Below are 12,974 nucleotides of genomic sequence, written 5' to 3'. Positions count from 1 at the left end.
GAACAGAGATCCCCACATAACATCAGGACACATGAGAGTCTTTCCCTCAGAGAAGGAAGGAAAAAGTCCATCTCTCAGAAGGAAGCGATAAGGAAACTTCAGTCTTGACCTTGACTCCAGATGGATAGAGAAAGAGTAAGCTTTACTGAAACACGTGTAAGCTCAAGCGTGCCATTACATGGGACTGGAGTTCCAAGTCACATTAATCTTAGGGTCTGAGAAGCATCAGCCACAAAATTGATTTAAAGGGTACCAAATTTGTAAGATACCCCATGCCACTTGACAGAACCAATTTTTTCTGGAAAAATGTACTCTAAACATTGGTCTTGGAAATGTAGAGGAAACTGGTGGTTTTCTGGCAAAGTATAAACTACCAAATTGATGGACTAAGTAGGAAACCTGATCAGAAGAACATTGGAAAGCTTTGATGCACCATTACAAAAAGGAATGGACCCATTGGTTTTACTGCTGGATTTTACCTACTTTCAAAAATGAGATATTTCTTATTAAGCAATTACAGATCATACAAATAATGGAAAAATCCACAATTAATTTGATAAAATTGGCATAAGCTTAACTAAAACATGGTAATGATAGTATATGTAAAATTATAGACTAACTTTTTATATGGCAGTAGCTACAAAAATTATTAATAAAATGTTATCCAATAAAATTCTGCAAATTTGCATTACCATTTAGGGTTTATTCCAAATATTCAAATAGTCAGCATCAAGGGCTCTTGTCATATATTTCATTACCTCAACAAATTGAAGGCTAAAACCCTCTAAGTAGAATTGGAAGAGAAGAAAAGCCCTTAAACATGGTAGAAATTAATTATCGGAACCCACTGCAACCATATGTATGAATGCTGAAGAAACTTTCATTGAAAATAAGGAACAAATTATGGATTCCTCTTTTTCCTCACTTTATTATTTAGTATATTACTATACAGCTGTACCATTATAACTAGTAAATTAATCCAATTAACTCCAAAATTAATCTTGAAAAAAATCTAATCTTTATTTTCAAATGAAATGTACATTTTTTTTAAAAAAGCTCAGGAGATTTTATTAAACATATTAGAATTAATAGAAGAATCTAATGAGATTGTGATAGAAAATCAATATAGATAAATCAGTAGCTTTTCTCTTCACTGGAACTAACTAGGTAGAAATGGTAAAATAAATAAATAAAAATTTGAAAGATAAAGAAAAGGCACTCACATTTGTGACTGGAATATTAAATTCATAGAAATAAATTTTACAATCAAACAATAATGACTTTATGGGGAAAATTTTTATTATAGTCCAAATAAATAGAAGAGCGTACTGTGTTCCTGGATATGAAGACTTAATATTAATCCTTCTAAAGGCCTATTTTATATGTAAAAGGTAAAGAAAAAAATCATAAAGACAGAAAACATGAGCATATAAAATGTAAAGTTAAAGTGCTTATAGAACGAATGCCACCAAGTTTAAAAATCAAACTATTCACTACGGAAAAAATATTTACAGTTCATACTGCAGACAAAGATTAATGTCCTCAATATCAACAAATCCAAAAACTGATAAGAAAGACAAAATAACAAAGAAAATTGGCACAGTTATGAACAGAAATATTGTTTTAAAAAGAAAATAAATCTAAATAATCCATACACATATGAACAGATAAGCAAAAGCTTGATTGAGTAAGTTTGATTACATCTGGTGATGGTACAGATTTAGGACAAGAAGCACTTTCCTACCTGGCTGGAAGGCAAATAATTTACTATAACATTTGTAATATAGTCTATTAGTGTTTTCTAAAATTTAAAACATACAGACCTGTCTTTTGCCCCAGCAGTACCAGGTTTGAGAATTTACTGATAGATATGAAAGCCCAATAAATATGGATATTGCATAAGGATGATTAGTGTGGTCCTGTTTTTGAAGCAGAAAAATGCTTAACCGTTTTTCCTAATGGTTCCTTATCAAGGAAGTAGCATTCTTCAATAAGTCATTAGAGAAAATGTTGAATTAAATAAACATTGACTACTATGGGAAACGATGCAGCTAATAAAAAGAATAAGTAGGACCTATAACCCTTATCCTGGAGGGACATCTATGATTGTTAGTGAGAAAAGCAAGTTGCAGAGTGACATAAAATGCACACCTGTTTATGTAGTTATACAACATATGTTTGGACGAGGTAGGAGATGTTTGATGGGACAGTATGCAAAGTGGTCAACCACCTGAAAAAGTTGGGCAAGGGATTTTGTGACTACTTTGTATTTAGGATTATTTCACAGGTGAAATGTATTATTCTTTTACATTTTTAGAAAGGGACATACCAATTTAATTTAAGTGACTTGAGTCTACAGAAGCTCTAGATTGAGATGTAATGTCAAGTTCCTCCTCAGATCTAAATTAACCATCTACAATGCTTTTAGTGTATTTTTTCCTAAAAATGTTATTATTATAACTTCATTTTTATCAACAATTTCCAAATGTAAGTGGAAGAAAATCCATTGTGATATTCCATGTTGGCCTAGAAAAAGAAAAGCAAGGTCTCTTTTATTCCTTTCTTCCAATAAATCATCTGGCATTTTCTCAGAGGGATGTGTTATGACTAATTCCAGCACTCACTCTGGTGCTGTTTTAATTAGAAGTTAATCTGATATTGCACATTTTAATTCCAGTTGCAAACTTCTTTATCATATGAGTTTTCTTACTCATAAAACCAGAAATAGCACATGCTAGGTTTATATGTATATTTTATAATATTGATATTTGGAACAGCAAATTCATAGAATTAATGTCATAGATTATGAGGTTGAGCTTATTTATTAATATAGAAATATTGATTACTAATTTTAATAATTAATGTGGACATAAATTGTATTAATTATTAATGTATGTTGTGCATATACACACACATAAATTGTTTGGTATACTTGTAGAACCCAAATTTCTCTCCTTGTTTATGTGACCCAAAACATAAATGACATTTAAAGTTTATTATTTTAGTTTAATTATGTTAAGTAATAAGTGTTTTATAATATACCATGTGCATTATAGAGACTTGATGTTTTTGTTTTTCTTATCGCTTATGATACATTGCATCTGCTATATTCTAGTTGGTGTGTTTCAAGCTTTTTTTTTTATAACACGTCATTCTAGAATCTTATGGGCTACTCATTTTATAGAATAGTGGCTGAAATTCATGCACTGACAAATATATAAAATATTTTGAAATAAATTATCGTTTTAGATTCCAGTTCCATTGTCTCTTTGTCCCCCTAGGTGGCTTTCACAGTACTTTTTGATTTGGAAGCACTTCTGAAGATATGGTGTTTGGGATTTACTGGATACATTAGCTCATCGCTCCACAAGTTTGAGCTACTCCTCGTAATTGGAACTACTCTTCATGTATATCCAGATCTTTATCATTCTCAATTCACATACTTTCAGGTAATATAAATAATGCCTATTTGTCTTTAGAATTTTTTCATTTCAGAGAAAATGCCAGTCACATTATAATAACTGTGTATAATTATAATAATTATGTAGCAAATGCCAACTTGGGATAGGAGCAGTGACATCTTAATACCCCAAACAGTGCAGTCATAAATTGTAACATTGTTTGTTCAACTCCTGAAAATTCACAGTAATAAATGAAGATGTTTTATGTAATAAATTAGTGCACTGTAAAGATATACATTTTTATATATACATGGATATTATGCATCTATGTATACATATCAAATTTTAAACTACATAAGATGTTGACACACACTTTAAAGATTAGGAAATAGAAATTGAATTGCAAGTGTAGATCTCCCTTCTCAATAAGCCTATATATATTCACTCAACAATGACTTACAATTGAAATAATAAGCAATAAAACTTACCTTTACAGATTATAATTAATCATACTTTATTATTTATAAATGCCTATTACTTTCTTTATGATGATTAAATAATAATACTTTAATTATTTAGATTTAACTGGATGTCTATTTTTTTCAAATATGATATCTTGGATCACATCACTATAATTATTCAGTAAACAAAAGTAATTATTAATTATGCTTTTTGTAATTGTTAAATAAGAGCAGTGTGCTCATTGTTCTTTTAAATAGTTGGTTAAAATGATAAAGTATATATGTATGTGATATTCTAATTTTTAATCTCAAATATAGTCATTTTTCTAAGTCAAAATTGGTCATTTATATAATTTACTTTGGAAATATCACAGTGTGCTTTGTTTTCTTCATAGATATTTTAAAATAATTGGAGAACAAAGTAGCTGTAGAATTTTAAAGAAATAACTCAGAAAATAAGATTTCAGCCCCTTAAAAGAAAGAAAATGCATTCCAACTTCATCGATTTTATTGATTGGTCATTATCAAGGCAACATTAACTTAAGATACCAGATCACAACCTGAAATTCAATATTTCTGATACCTGGAGGAAAGAACATGAAAATATAATTCATGAAAGTTAAAAACAAATAAAAAGCTGAGTTTCTAGTAATTACAGCTAAGCATAGTGAAATCATAGAGGGCTGTCATGGTTCAAGCTTTCAGTACTGTGAATAGCTTTGGACATAAATCCAAAAGCTATTGGATTTATGTAGCATAAATAAATGGCTGGGGCAAGAGATATACACATTTAAAACTCTTGATACAAAATGAGCTTCCAAAACATTCATGCATTATGCACTCTTGGGCACTGCTGTCTAGATTCACAAAATCAACAGGAGCATTTTGTGCCTACTTTAGAAAACCATTGTAGAAATAATAGAAAATATGCCTGATAATCAAAACTATAAGATACTTTAATATAAACCTATTAAGTCAACCAAATTAAGAAAAATATTGATGCTTATTTCAGCAAGGATATACTGTAAAATATGTTCAGGGTTTAAACATTCTTATAGTTTCTCACAGATAAGTTTTCAGGGAAAAAAATAGATCAAAATTTTGGAATTCCTGATGGGAGAAAAAAATGGGAACTCTTTAAATGGTAAACATTTAAGGAATAGTTTAAATATGCAAATTTGACCTCAAAAATAATAATTATGATGAATTTTCAATAACTTAGAGATATGATTGTTTTATTTATATGCAAAACAGTATAAAATTATATAACATATAAAGTACATATAAATAGAAAAATGACTGGAAAGAAAAGTGTTACAAATTATTAATAGTCATCATCTTTAGTTTTTTTTCTACTAGTCTGTTTTTACAAAATATTGAAAATTCATATTCGTGGTTGTAATTATATATATATGTATATATATATACATATATATATATAGTCACAATATAGTCACATAATATGCAGTCCATGAAGTTTGCAATTTTACCATTACCTTTGATGATTCTGGGTTATAATTTGTAATATTGGGTTGTCAGAAAAATCATGATGCATTTTTGCAATGAAAAATAGAGAAAAAAATATGTCATTACTTTTCCAACAACCCAATAGTTTAATTTATATTAAGTGATTTTCGTTTGTATCTCTCTATACATGGCCATGGTTAAATTTTTCTAATTAGTTATTTTAAAACTACCTCAATAATTTTGTGGCTAAAAAATAAATCTCTCAAGAAGATTAGATGTCACAGGACATATACAAATTCACTATAGTGAACCCACTGTACCAACCTGCTGTCATGTCCCTTGTTGGTCCTCACACTTCTCATTTCAGTGGACCTTGCTTCATTGTGTTGGCAGCAAGTCTGCCCTTACTCAGTTTCATATTTTTCGTATTTAAATGAAGTCAGCAGTTTAGTACAAAATGGCTCCCTTTAAAATATTAATTACCCCTGAGACGAATTATCGGTGTTATTCATCTATTTATTTAAATGATATGTACTGAGTGCTTGCTGTCTGCCAAGCACTGTTTCAGATACTGAGGGTAGAGAGGTGAGCAAGGCAGCAAAGATCTCCTCCTCAGTAAGCTTAAATTCTGGGGGATAAACAGTTCACAAACAATTGCACAAAAGAATGTAGAATACAAATGCCAGAAATGATTTGAAGGAGAAATCAGCAGGGTAAAAATATAAATGTTGTGGGGTGGGGTGCTATTTTAGATAAGTTGTCATGGAAGCCCTTTCTGAAGAGGTGACATTTGAGCAGAGACTGAAAGAAATGAAGGGGTGAGCCATGTGACGATCTGGGGTGGAAGCATTGCAAGTAGAGAGGACCACATGGCACCTGTCCCGAGGTGCCAACATGCATGACATGTTCAAGGAAAAGCACAAAAGCCAGCGTGGCTGGGCTGGGATGAATATAGAGCAGCATTGCCCTATGGGAATTAATCTTTAAAAAATGCCATGGTTCTGACATACCAGGATAATCATGACAACGTCAGCTGGTATTTATTGTGTATTTACTATGTGCCAGGCACTGTGCTGAGTGCATCATTTCATTTGTTTCTCATAACAATTTTGAGAGATAGAGAATATATGTATATATACGTAAACTGAGGTCCCAAGAAATCTAATAACTTGCCCAAGACTACATAACTAGCAAATAGTAGAAACTCATCCCCAAGAAGTTTAATTCCATCACTCATATTCTTAACCACACAATTTCTACAGTATCTCATTATAAACCTACTGAGTGATTTTTAAGAGACAGACTTAGAAATGTGACCAGGAAAATGCACTTCGGAAACAATCACAAAATATTCTACAGTGCTTATCTTGGAAAGTATAGTTTACTTTCTTTTGTATCTGTAGGAACACAAAATAAAAAATACAGGGTAGACAGAGTGAAAAGCATATTTATCTTCAAATAAATGAAAAGGCATAATTAGAGTCACTGATAAGGATATTACGTTTCCAGGGATGCAGGTTAACCTTTTGAAATTTGCTCATCAAATCCCCAAAGTGGGAGTTGTGTTAATTTCTGTTTCTTCCAGGTGATGAAATATTAATTTATCAAAATTGCACAGATGTGCATAAGCTGTTTTTTCCCCAAAGTTTGAACATTGTTTATATCATATTTTATTAGTTTCAGGCATACAAAACAATGTAATAGTTACATATTTACACCCCTCACAAAGTGATAACCCCCCCAAATCTACTACCCCTCTAACATCATATATAGCTGTTACAATAACAATGACTATCTTTACTATGCTGTACTCCACATCTTGTGGAGATGTGTGTGTGTGTGTGTGTTATATATATATATATATATATATATATATATATATAATACACACACACACACACATATATATATTAATACCTTGGTTTGCGAGCATAATTCGTTCTGGAAGCAAACTACTCATATTGCAAGACATAGCTTGTTTACCAAGTTAAAATGCATTAGAAATGTTTGCTCATCTTGCAGAACACTCACAAACCAAGTTACTCACAATCCAAGGATTTATTGTGTGTATATACACACACACACACACATTTTATCTATATATCTATATATAGGTATATTATATATAGGTATATATATATATAATTTAATTATACTTGACATTCATTATTATTCTACTTCAGCTTCAGGTGTAAAGCACAGTGGTCAGGCATCTACACAGTCTATGAAGTGATCCCCTTGATAAGTCCAGTGCCCATCTGGCACCCTACATGATCTTTACAATGTTATTGGTTATATTCTCTATACTGTGTTTCACATCCCTGTGACTATATTATGACTATGGCAGCACTTTTTATTTATCAGAGTACATTAAAAAATGATGACAGCTTAGACTTGATAAAAAATGCTATTTTTCCATATTTTATACTTCAACTTTTAATTATATTCCAATTTATATTTTTAATGTAGATATGCTGTTAGGAACTATGTCTTTGTTTTATACTCTCTTTGTAATGGCAGTCATTGAATATTATTTGTCCAACACAATTTTGGCATATAACAATCAGTATTTGTTAACTGAATGAGTGAATTAATTTATTAATTAATAATATGGGTGGGAGTTTTTGTATGCAAAAATTTTTGAAACATGTGCAAAAACATATATGCAAAACATTTAAACATATGTATGTGTTTAGATAATAAGCTAAGCAGATATAAAGAAGATCTATAAATACAAGCCCTACATAAGATAGAAGTTTGTTTCTTTCTAGTAGTTAGTTGGTCGGTGCCCAGGGCATGTAGGTGGCTCTGCTCCACGCAGTCATCCAGGAAGCCAGTCTGTTGGGTTGGATTGAATCTATCATCTTTTATACAAGGCTTCTCTTTTTGGTCCAAAGGAGCTTCTCCAGTTGTTTGCATTTTCTAACCAGAGGAAGGTATAAAAAGAGTATCCAGAGATAGGTTTATTTAATTTAGTGCTAAAAGTTGCAAAAATCACTTTTTTTCCCATTCCATACATCTGAACCTAGTCCACTGGCCATATCTAGCTGTAAGTGGAATTGGAAAATGTATTCTGTAGCCCTGGGTAGCCACTTGCTGGACTAAAATTTAGAACGTTTTATTATGTAAAGGAAGGAGAGAATGGATATTAAGGTTGCAGTCTCAGCCATAAGTAAAGACTCCTTAAAAAACAGTTTCTTTTTTTTAAATTTCTTTATATATATATATATATATATATATAAAACAGTATGTAGAAGTTTTATTTTATGAGGCAGCGAATATAGATAATATTGAACTAAATGTTTTCTTCAATATTTGAATATTAAAAAAATATCAGTTTTATTTCAATAATTAATACCATTTTGAATTGTATGTTAAAACACTTAGCTGTTACCATTTCCCTTCATTCATTCATTTGGGATTTATTGAGTTCTTGCTATGTGACAGGCAGTGAACTAAATTTATATCTGAGGTATTATATTGGTACTTTTCATCTCTAGATATTCGAATGGAAAAATGCGATTTTATAACATGCTATGAAAAATTAGATGTTAGTATTCATTTAAGACTCAGCATAAGTAAATGATCAACTGTGTATGTTTTTCTCTCCCACAATAGGTTCTTCGGGTAGTTCGTCTTATTAAGATTTCTCCTGCTTTAGAAGACTTTGTGTACAAGATATTTGGTCCTGGAAAAAAGCTTGGGAGCTTGGTTGTATTTACTGCCAGCCTCTTGATTGTTATGTCAGCAATTAGTTTGCAGATGTTCTGCTTTGTCGAAGAACTGGACAGATTTACAACATTTCCAAGGGTAAGAACAAAAAATGCAGTTTAATTCATTATGCTTATTTTACTAATAATTAGTAATTATTATATATAAAAAAATATATAAAAATAATAAAATTAACATCAAAGTAATTTCACTTTAACAGTGGTTCAAAAATATTGCCATGTTTTTGATAACTTGGAGTTACTAAATTTTAATTTTTAAAATGGTTTCTTCAGGGTACAGGTGTTTGAGTACATTTTCAGTATTGTCAGATTATTCATCAGTTCTAAAATTCTGGAAATAACCTAATATAATGAAATACTGAAACTTGTAAAGATAGAAACAAGTGTTCTTAGCACCTGTAAATGAAAATATAGTCGAACTTTAAAATACAGTTTGCTTTTTTTGTGTTTGTGAGAGATAACATTTGAAAATATGTCTTAGAGTTTATATATTTTTATGTCAGGTTTGAAGTATCTTTAGAAGATCATCTAGTCCCTGCCTCTGCATTCTCCTTAGAATTCATTTAGGCTTAAAGGAAGTTAAAAATCAATTAGTTCATAAGCAGAACTCGGGTAGAAAATGCAGCTCCTAACCAGAAGGATCCTGAAATTTATAACTCTCTGTGGATTTAGAAACATAAAAAATATAATGACCAAGACATATATATATATATATATATATATATATATATATACACACACACTGTATGTGTGTGTACACACACACACACACACACACACACACACACACACACACACACACACACCATCAGCTGAAAGAGTAAGGCATATTACCATTATATGGGAAGAAAAATCTTGGGGTAAGAACAGTATGTTGTTGTTTTTTTTAATCGACTTTGAGGACAAAAGTGTCTATTCTCATAACAGAGAGACTAATAATAGCCTGGGTTATTTTTTAAAGCATTGTGCTCAATGTGTTGCTCATCACCTAGTAATTCTTGAGCAGCTATCAAGAGCCAGGCAATTTTGGTGACCCTGGGACACACACCCAAGTAAGTTTCCAGTCCTCAAGAAATTCTCGGTTGAGAGGGGTAACAGTAAGTTCACATGAAGGCTTGATAAAGGCCAGGTGCTGTGGAAACCCAGAAGTAAGGTCCATACCAGGAATGGAAAAGCCCAAGAAGCTTCTTAAAACAGGGGGTTACTGAAGACCAGTTGGATGTAGCCAAATGAAGTGTAAGACTACAGTGTTCCAGGTTGTGGGGACAGCTTGTGCTAAGGGTCTGAGCTGAGCCATTGCTTATTCTAGAACTTAAAAGAGAAAGAACGGTTAATGGCAACAGGAGGACATAAGGACAACAAACTTTTAAGTTGGATGAAAAAGTGTGATCATGTTTAAATGCCGGAGAGAAAGCAAGTAGAGGGTGAGGTTAAAGATGTATGAGCTAAAAAGAGCTATAGCAAGAGGTTCCTGAAGATGGCCTACAGAGCACGGGCACCAAGATGGGTCTTAGGTACTGAGCTATCAGGTGTCAAGGTGGTTCTGTAGGATAGCAAGCCAAACGAAAGTCACAGTGAGTCTCTGTTCACTTACTGCCGCAGTACAAGCCATGGGCAGACACAGGCATGGGCTCCTGAGCGTTCTGTGCTCCCCACTGAACAGCACTGGCAGGAGGTCAGGCAGGTCAGCACAGAAGTGGTGGGGGGAGGGCGCTTGGCACTGCAAAGCCTGTCATTGCCTATGACGGGGCCACATAGAATGCCAACTGGCCTGGAGCCAGACCCCTCAACAGGAGGGTCAGCTCTTCCTTCGGGGATGGAGAATGCAAGCAAAGGGGACAATGCTGTCATTAAGGCCGCCTTCTCTTAGTTGGCCCCTCACTGCCCCTTCAATGGGCAAATACAAATTGCAGACCACCACCTTTCACAGTAACACTGGGACCGTTACCATGGTCCATCTCTCAGGCCAGTTTAATGCAGCACACAGTGTTGAAGGCCCCTTTGGGTCAGCCATTTTTGTAGGCATGGGGGATACTGAATGGAAAACAGCCCTCAGTTTCCTTACTTAATAACACAATCTCATCATAATCTCATATCTTCATCTTTTACCATTTCCTCTAATCTCACCTCACTGTTTTTGTATCCTTTACCCAAAACCTCTTTGAGCCAGAAGGTTTTTGGAGTTTAGAATAATCCAGATATTATAAGGGTGATATCAGCCTCTAGAGTTTCCTGAATCAGCACCCCATAATCAGCACATTAATATTTCTATAGCGAAGCATCAACCTTCAGAGAAAGAAGGATAATCTTAGGTCAGATAAGATTTTTGCCACTAAAGGATCTATGAAAACAACAACAACAAAAAAACATATCTTTGGATATTTTCAAAAATATTTGAATATTGAAGTTGTGAATTAAGGCTGTAAGCCATTATAAAAAAGCATTACTGCAGATAAGACTCTGTACTTCCTGTTGTCCAAGTCTGATTTCACATCACCACTCCATCACTCATTCGCTATGCAACTCTGGATTAGTTATCCTGTAAGCTATTTTTTTACATCTAAAGTATAGGCGAAAATAGCGTTTTTCTCTTAGTGTCATGTGTATTGAATGATATACAAAACAGCACAACTCTAGGCTTAGAAAGCATTAAAAAAGCTATATCCTATATAATGTATTTGAAGTTGGTGCGTTAGCCTTTGTGTAAGAGTCAAGGCTGCTTTAGATCCATGCCTGACTTAGCCCCTTGGAATTTTCTCTATTTTCCAGCCATGATAGTAATCAAGTAGCATTACATTTTCAGATCTCCAATTACTCAATTGTGCCTTTCCGCATGATTACTTTGACCATCTTAATGAAAGCAGCCAGCGACTGCGAGGCCCCATAATCAGTTATTCAGCAGCTGACAGTGTTGACAGCCTAAACATGTGAAGTGACAAGGAGTGGGTTTTTTCTTGCACATGAATGTAATTAAGAGTTAAATCCCTGGAAAATCATCTTATAAAACATGTTAAAAATATTATAATTACAAAAAGTAGTCATTATCATTCCCAGTGAAATGAAGAACCATCAGTTGGTGGTCCTTGCCTGATAGGAAATCATCAGAAAAGATGGTTCAAAACACTAGCCAGACGCTACTCTATTTCTGTTCAGACACTGTTCCCTGGATCCCACTCCCCCTTCCTTTCTCATGCAACATCTCTCTCATTATACAGTGGTTGGATGTTGAGGTAGGTTGGCTAATTATAGTGTGCTACAAAGCACAGCACATTAGGAGAACACATTTTCCATAAGAAAAATCACACAATACTGCCCAAAGTAAGACAGGAACTTTAAATACCAGCAATTGCTTATATTACCTTTCCTTGGATCCAGGCCACCTTGGCGGCTTACTATCACCAACATACATAGAGCTATGGGATGCAGGAGCATAAACTTGAGAGAGTCCGGGAAAGGACTGGCCATGAAGAAAGGAGTTCAGCAGAAGCAAGAGCCTGACTTGGCAGAGGGAACTCTGTGTTTGTGCCAGAGAAATAATTTTTCTCTGGCTGTGTTTTGAAGCTGATCTTGACCCAGCCATCCAGGTGGCATATACTCTCTAATAAAATGGGACTAGATGTATATGAAACAGTAGTTTGATTAGACCTGATTGTATCTTGGGACCCAGCAACCCACTGTGAAACCCATCTAAGAAGACCTGACATGGACACACGAAGGTGGTTTCCCCATCCGAATTCCAAAAGGAGAATCCTGGAGAGGCAGAGGGCTAGAGAGAGAACAGCAACAGGGGTACATGTAGTGCCCAGTGCATTGACCCTCGGACGGAGCTTCACACACATGGAAATACCCCAGGTACTTCCTGAAACGCTAGAAGGTGAAAGGGATCCTAAAGGGAGCTCTCACTTGCGTTCACT

At 33.7% G+C, this 12,974-nt stretch overlaps 1 protein-coding gene across 1 annotated transcript in view; it reads left to right on the top strand.

Annotated features, from left to right (window-relative positions):
* NALCN (sodium leak channel, non-selective) overlaps nt 1-12,974 on the top strand; it is a 300,278-nt gene that overhangs the window by 139,444 nt on the left and 147,860 nt on the right. Inside the window, exons 12-13 of the mRNA XM_019625115.1 lie at nt 3,282-3,449; nt 8,948-9,139. Of these exons, the coding sequence (XP_019480660.1) occupies nt 3,282-3,449; nt 8,948-9,139 (360 nt within the window). The remainder of the gene's footprint in view (nt 1-3,281; nt 3,450-8,947; nt 9,140-12,974) is intronic.

This window comes from Hipposideros armiger, unplaced genomic scaffold (assembly GCF_001890085.2).
Source record: "Hipposideros armiger isolate ML-2016 unplaced genomic scaffold, ASM189008v1 scaffold_615, whole genome shotgun sequence".
Classification (NCBI taxonomy): domain Eukaryota; kingdom Metazoa; phylum Chordata; class Mammalia; order Chiroptera; family Hipposideridae; genus Hipposideros; species Hipposideros armiger.
Note: the sequence above shows the minus strand (reverse complement) of the source record. Positions and strands in the feature narration are given on the sequence as shown.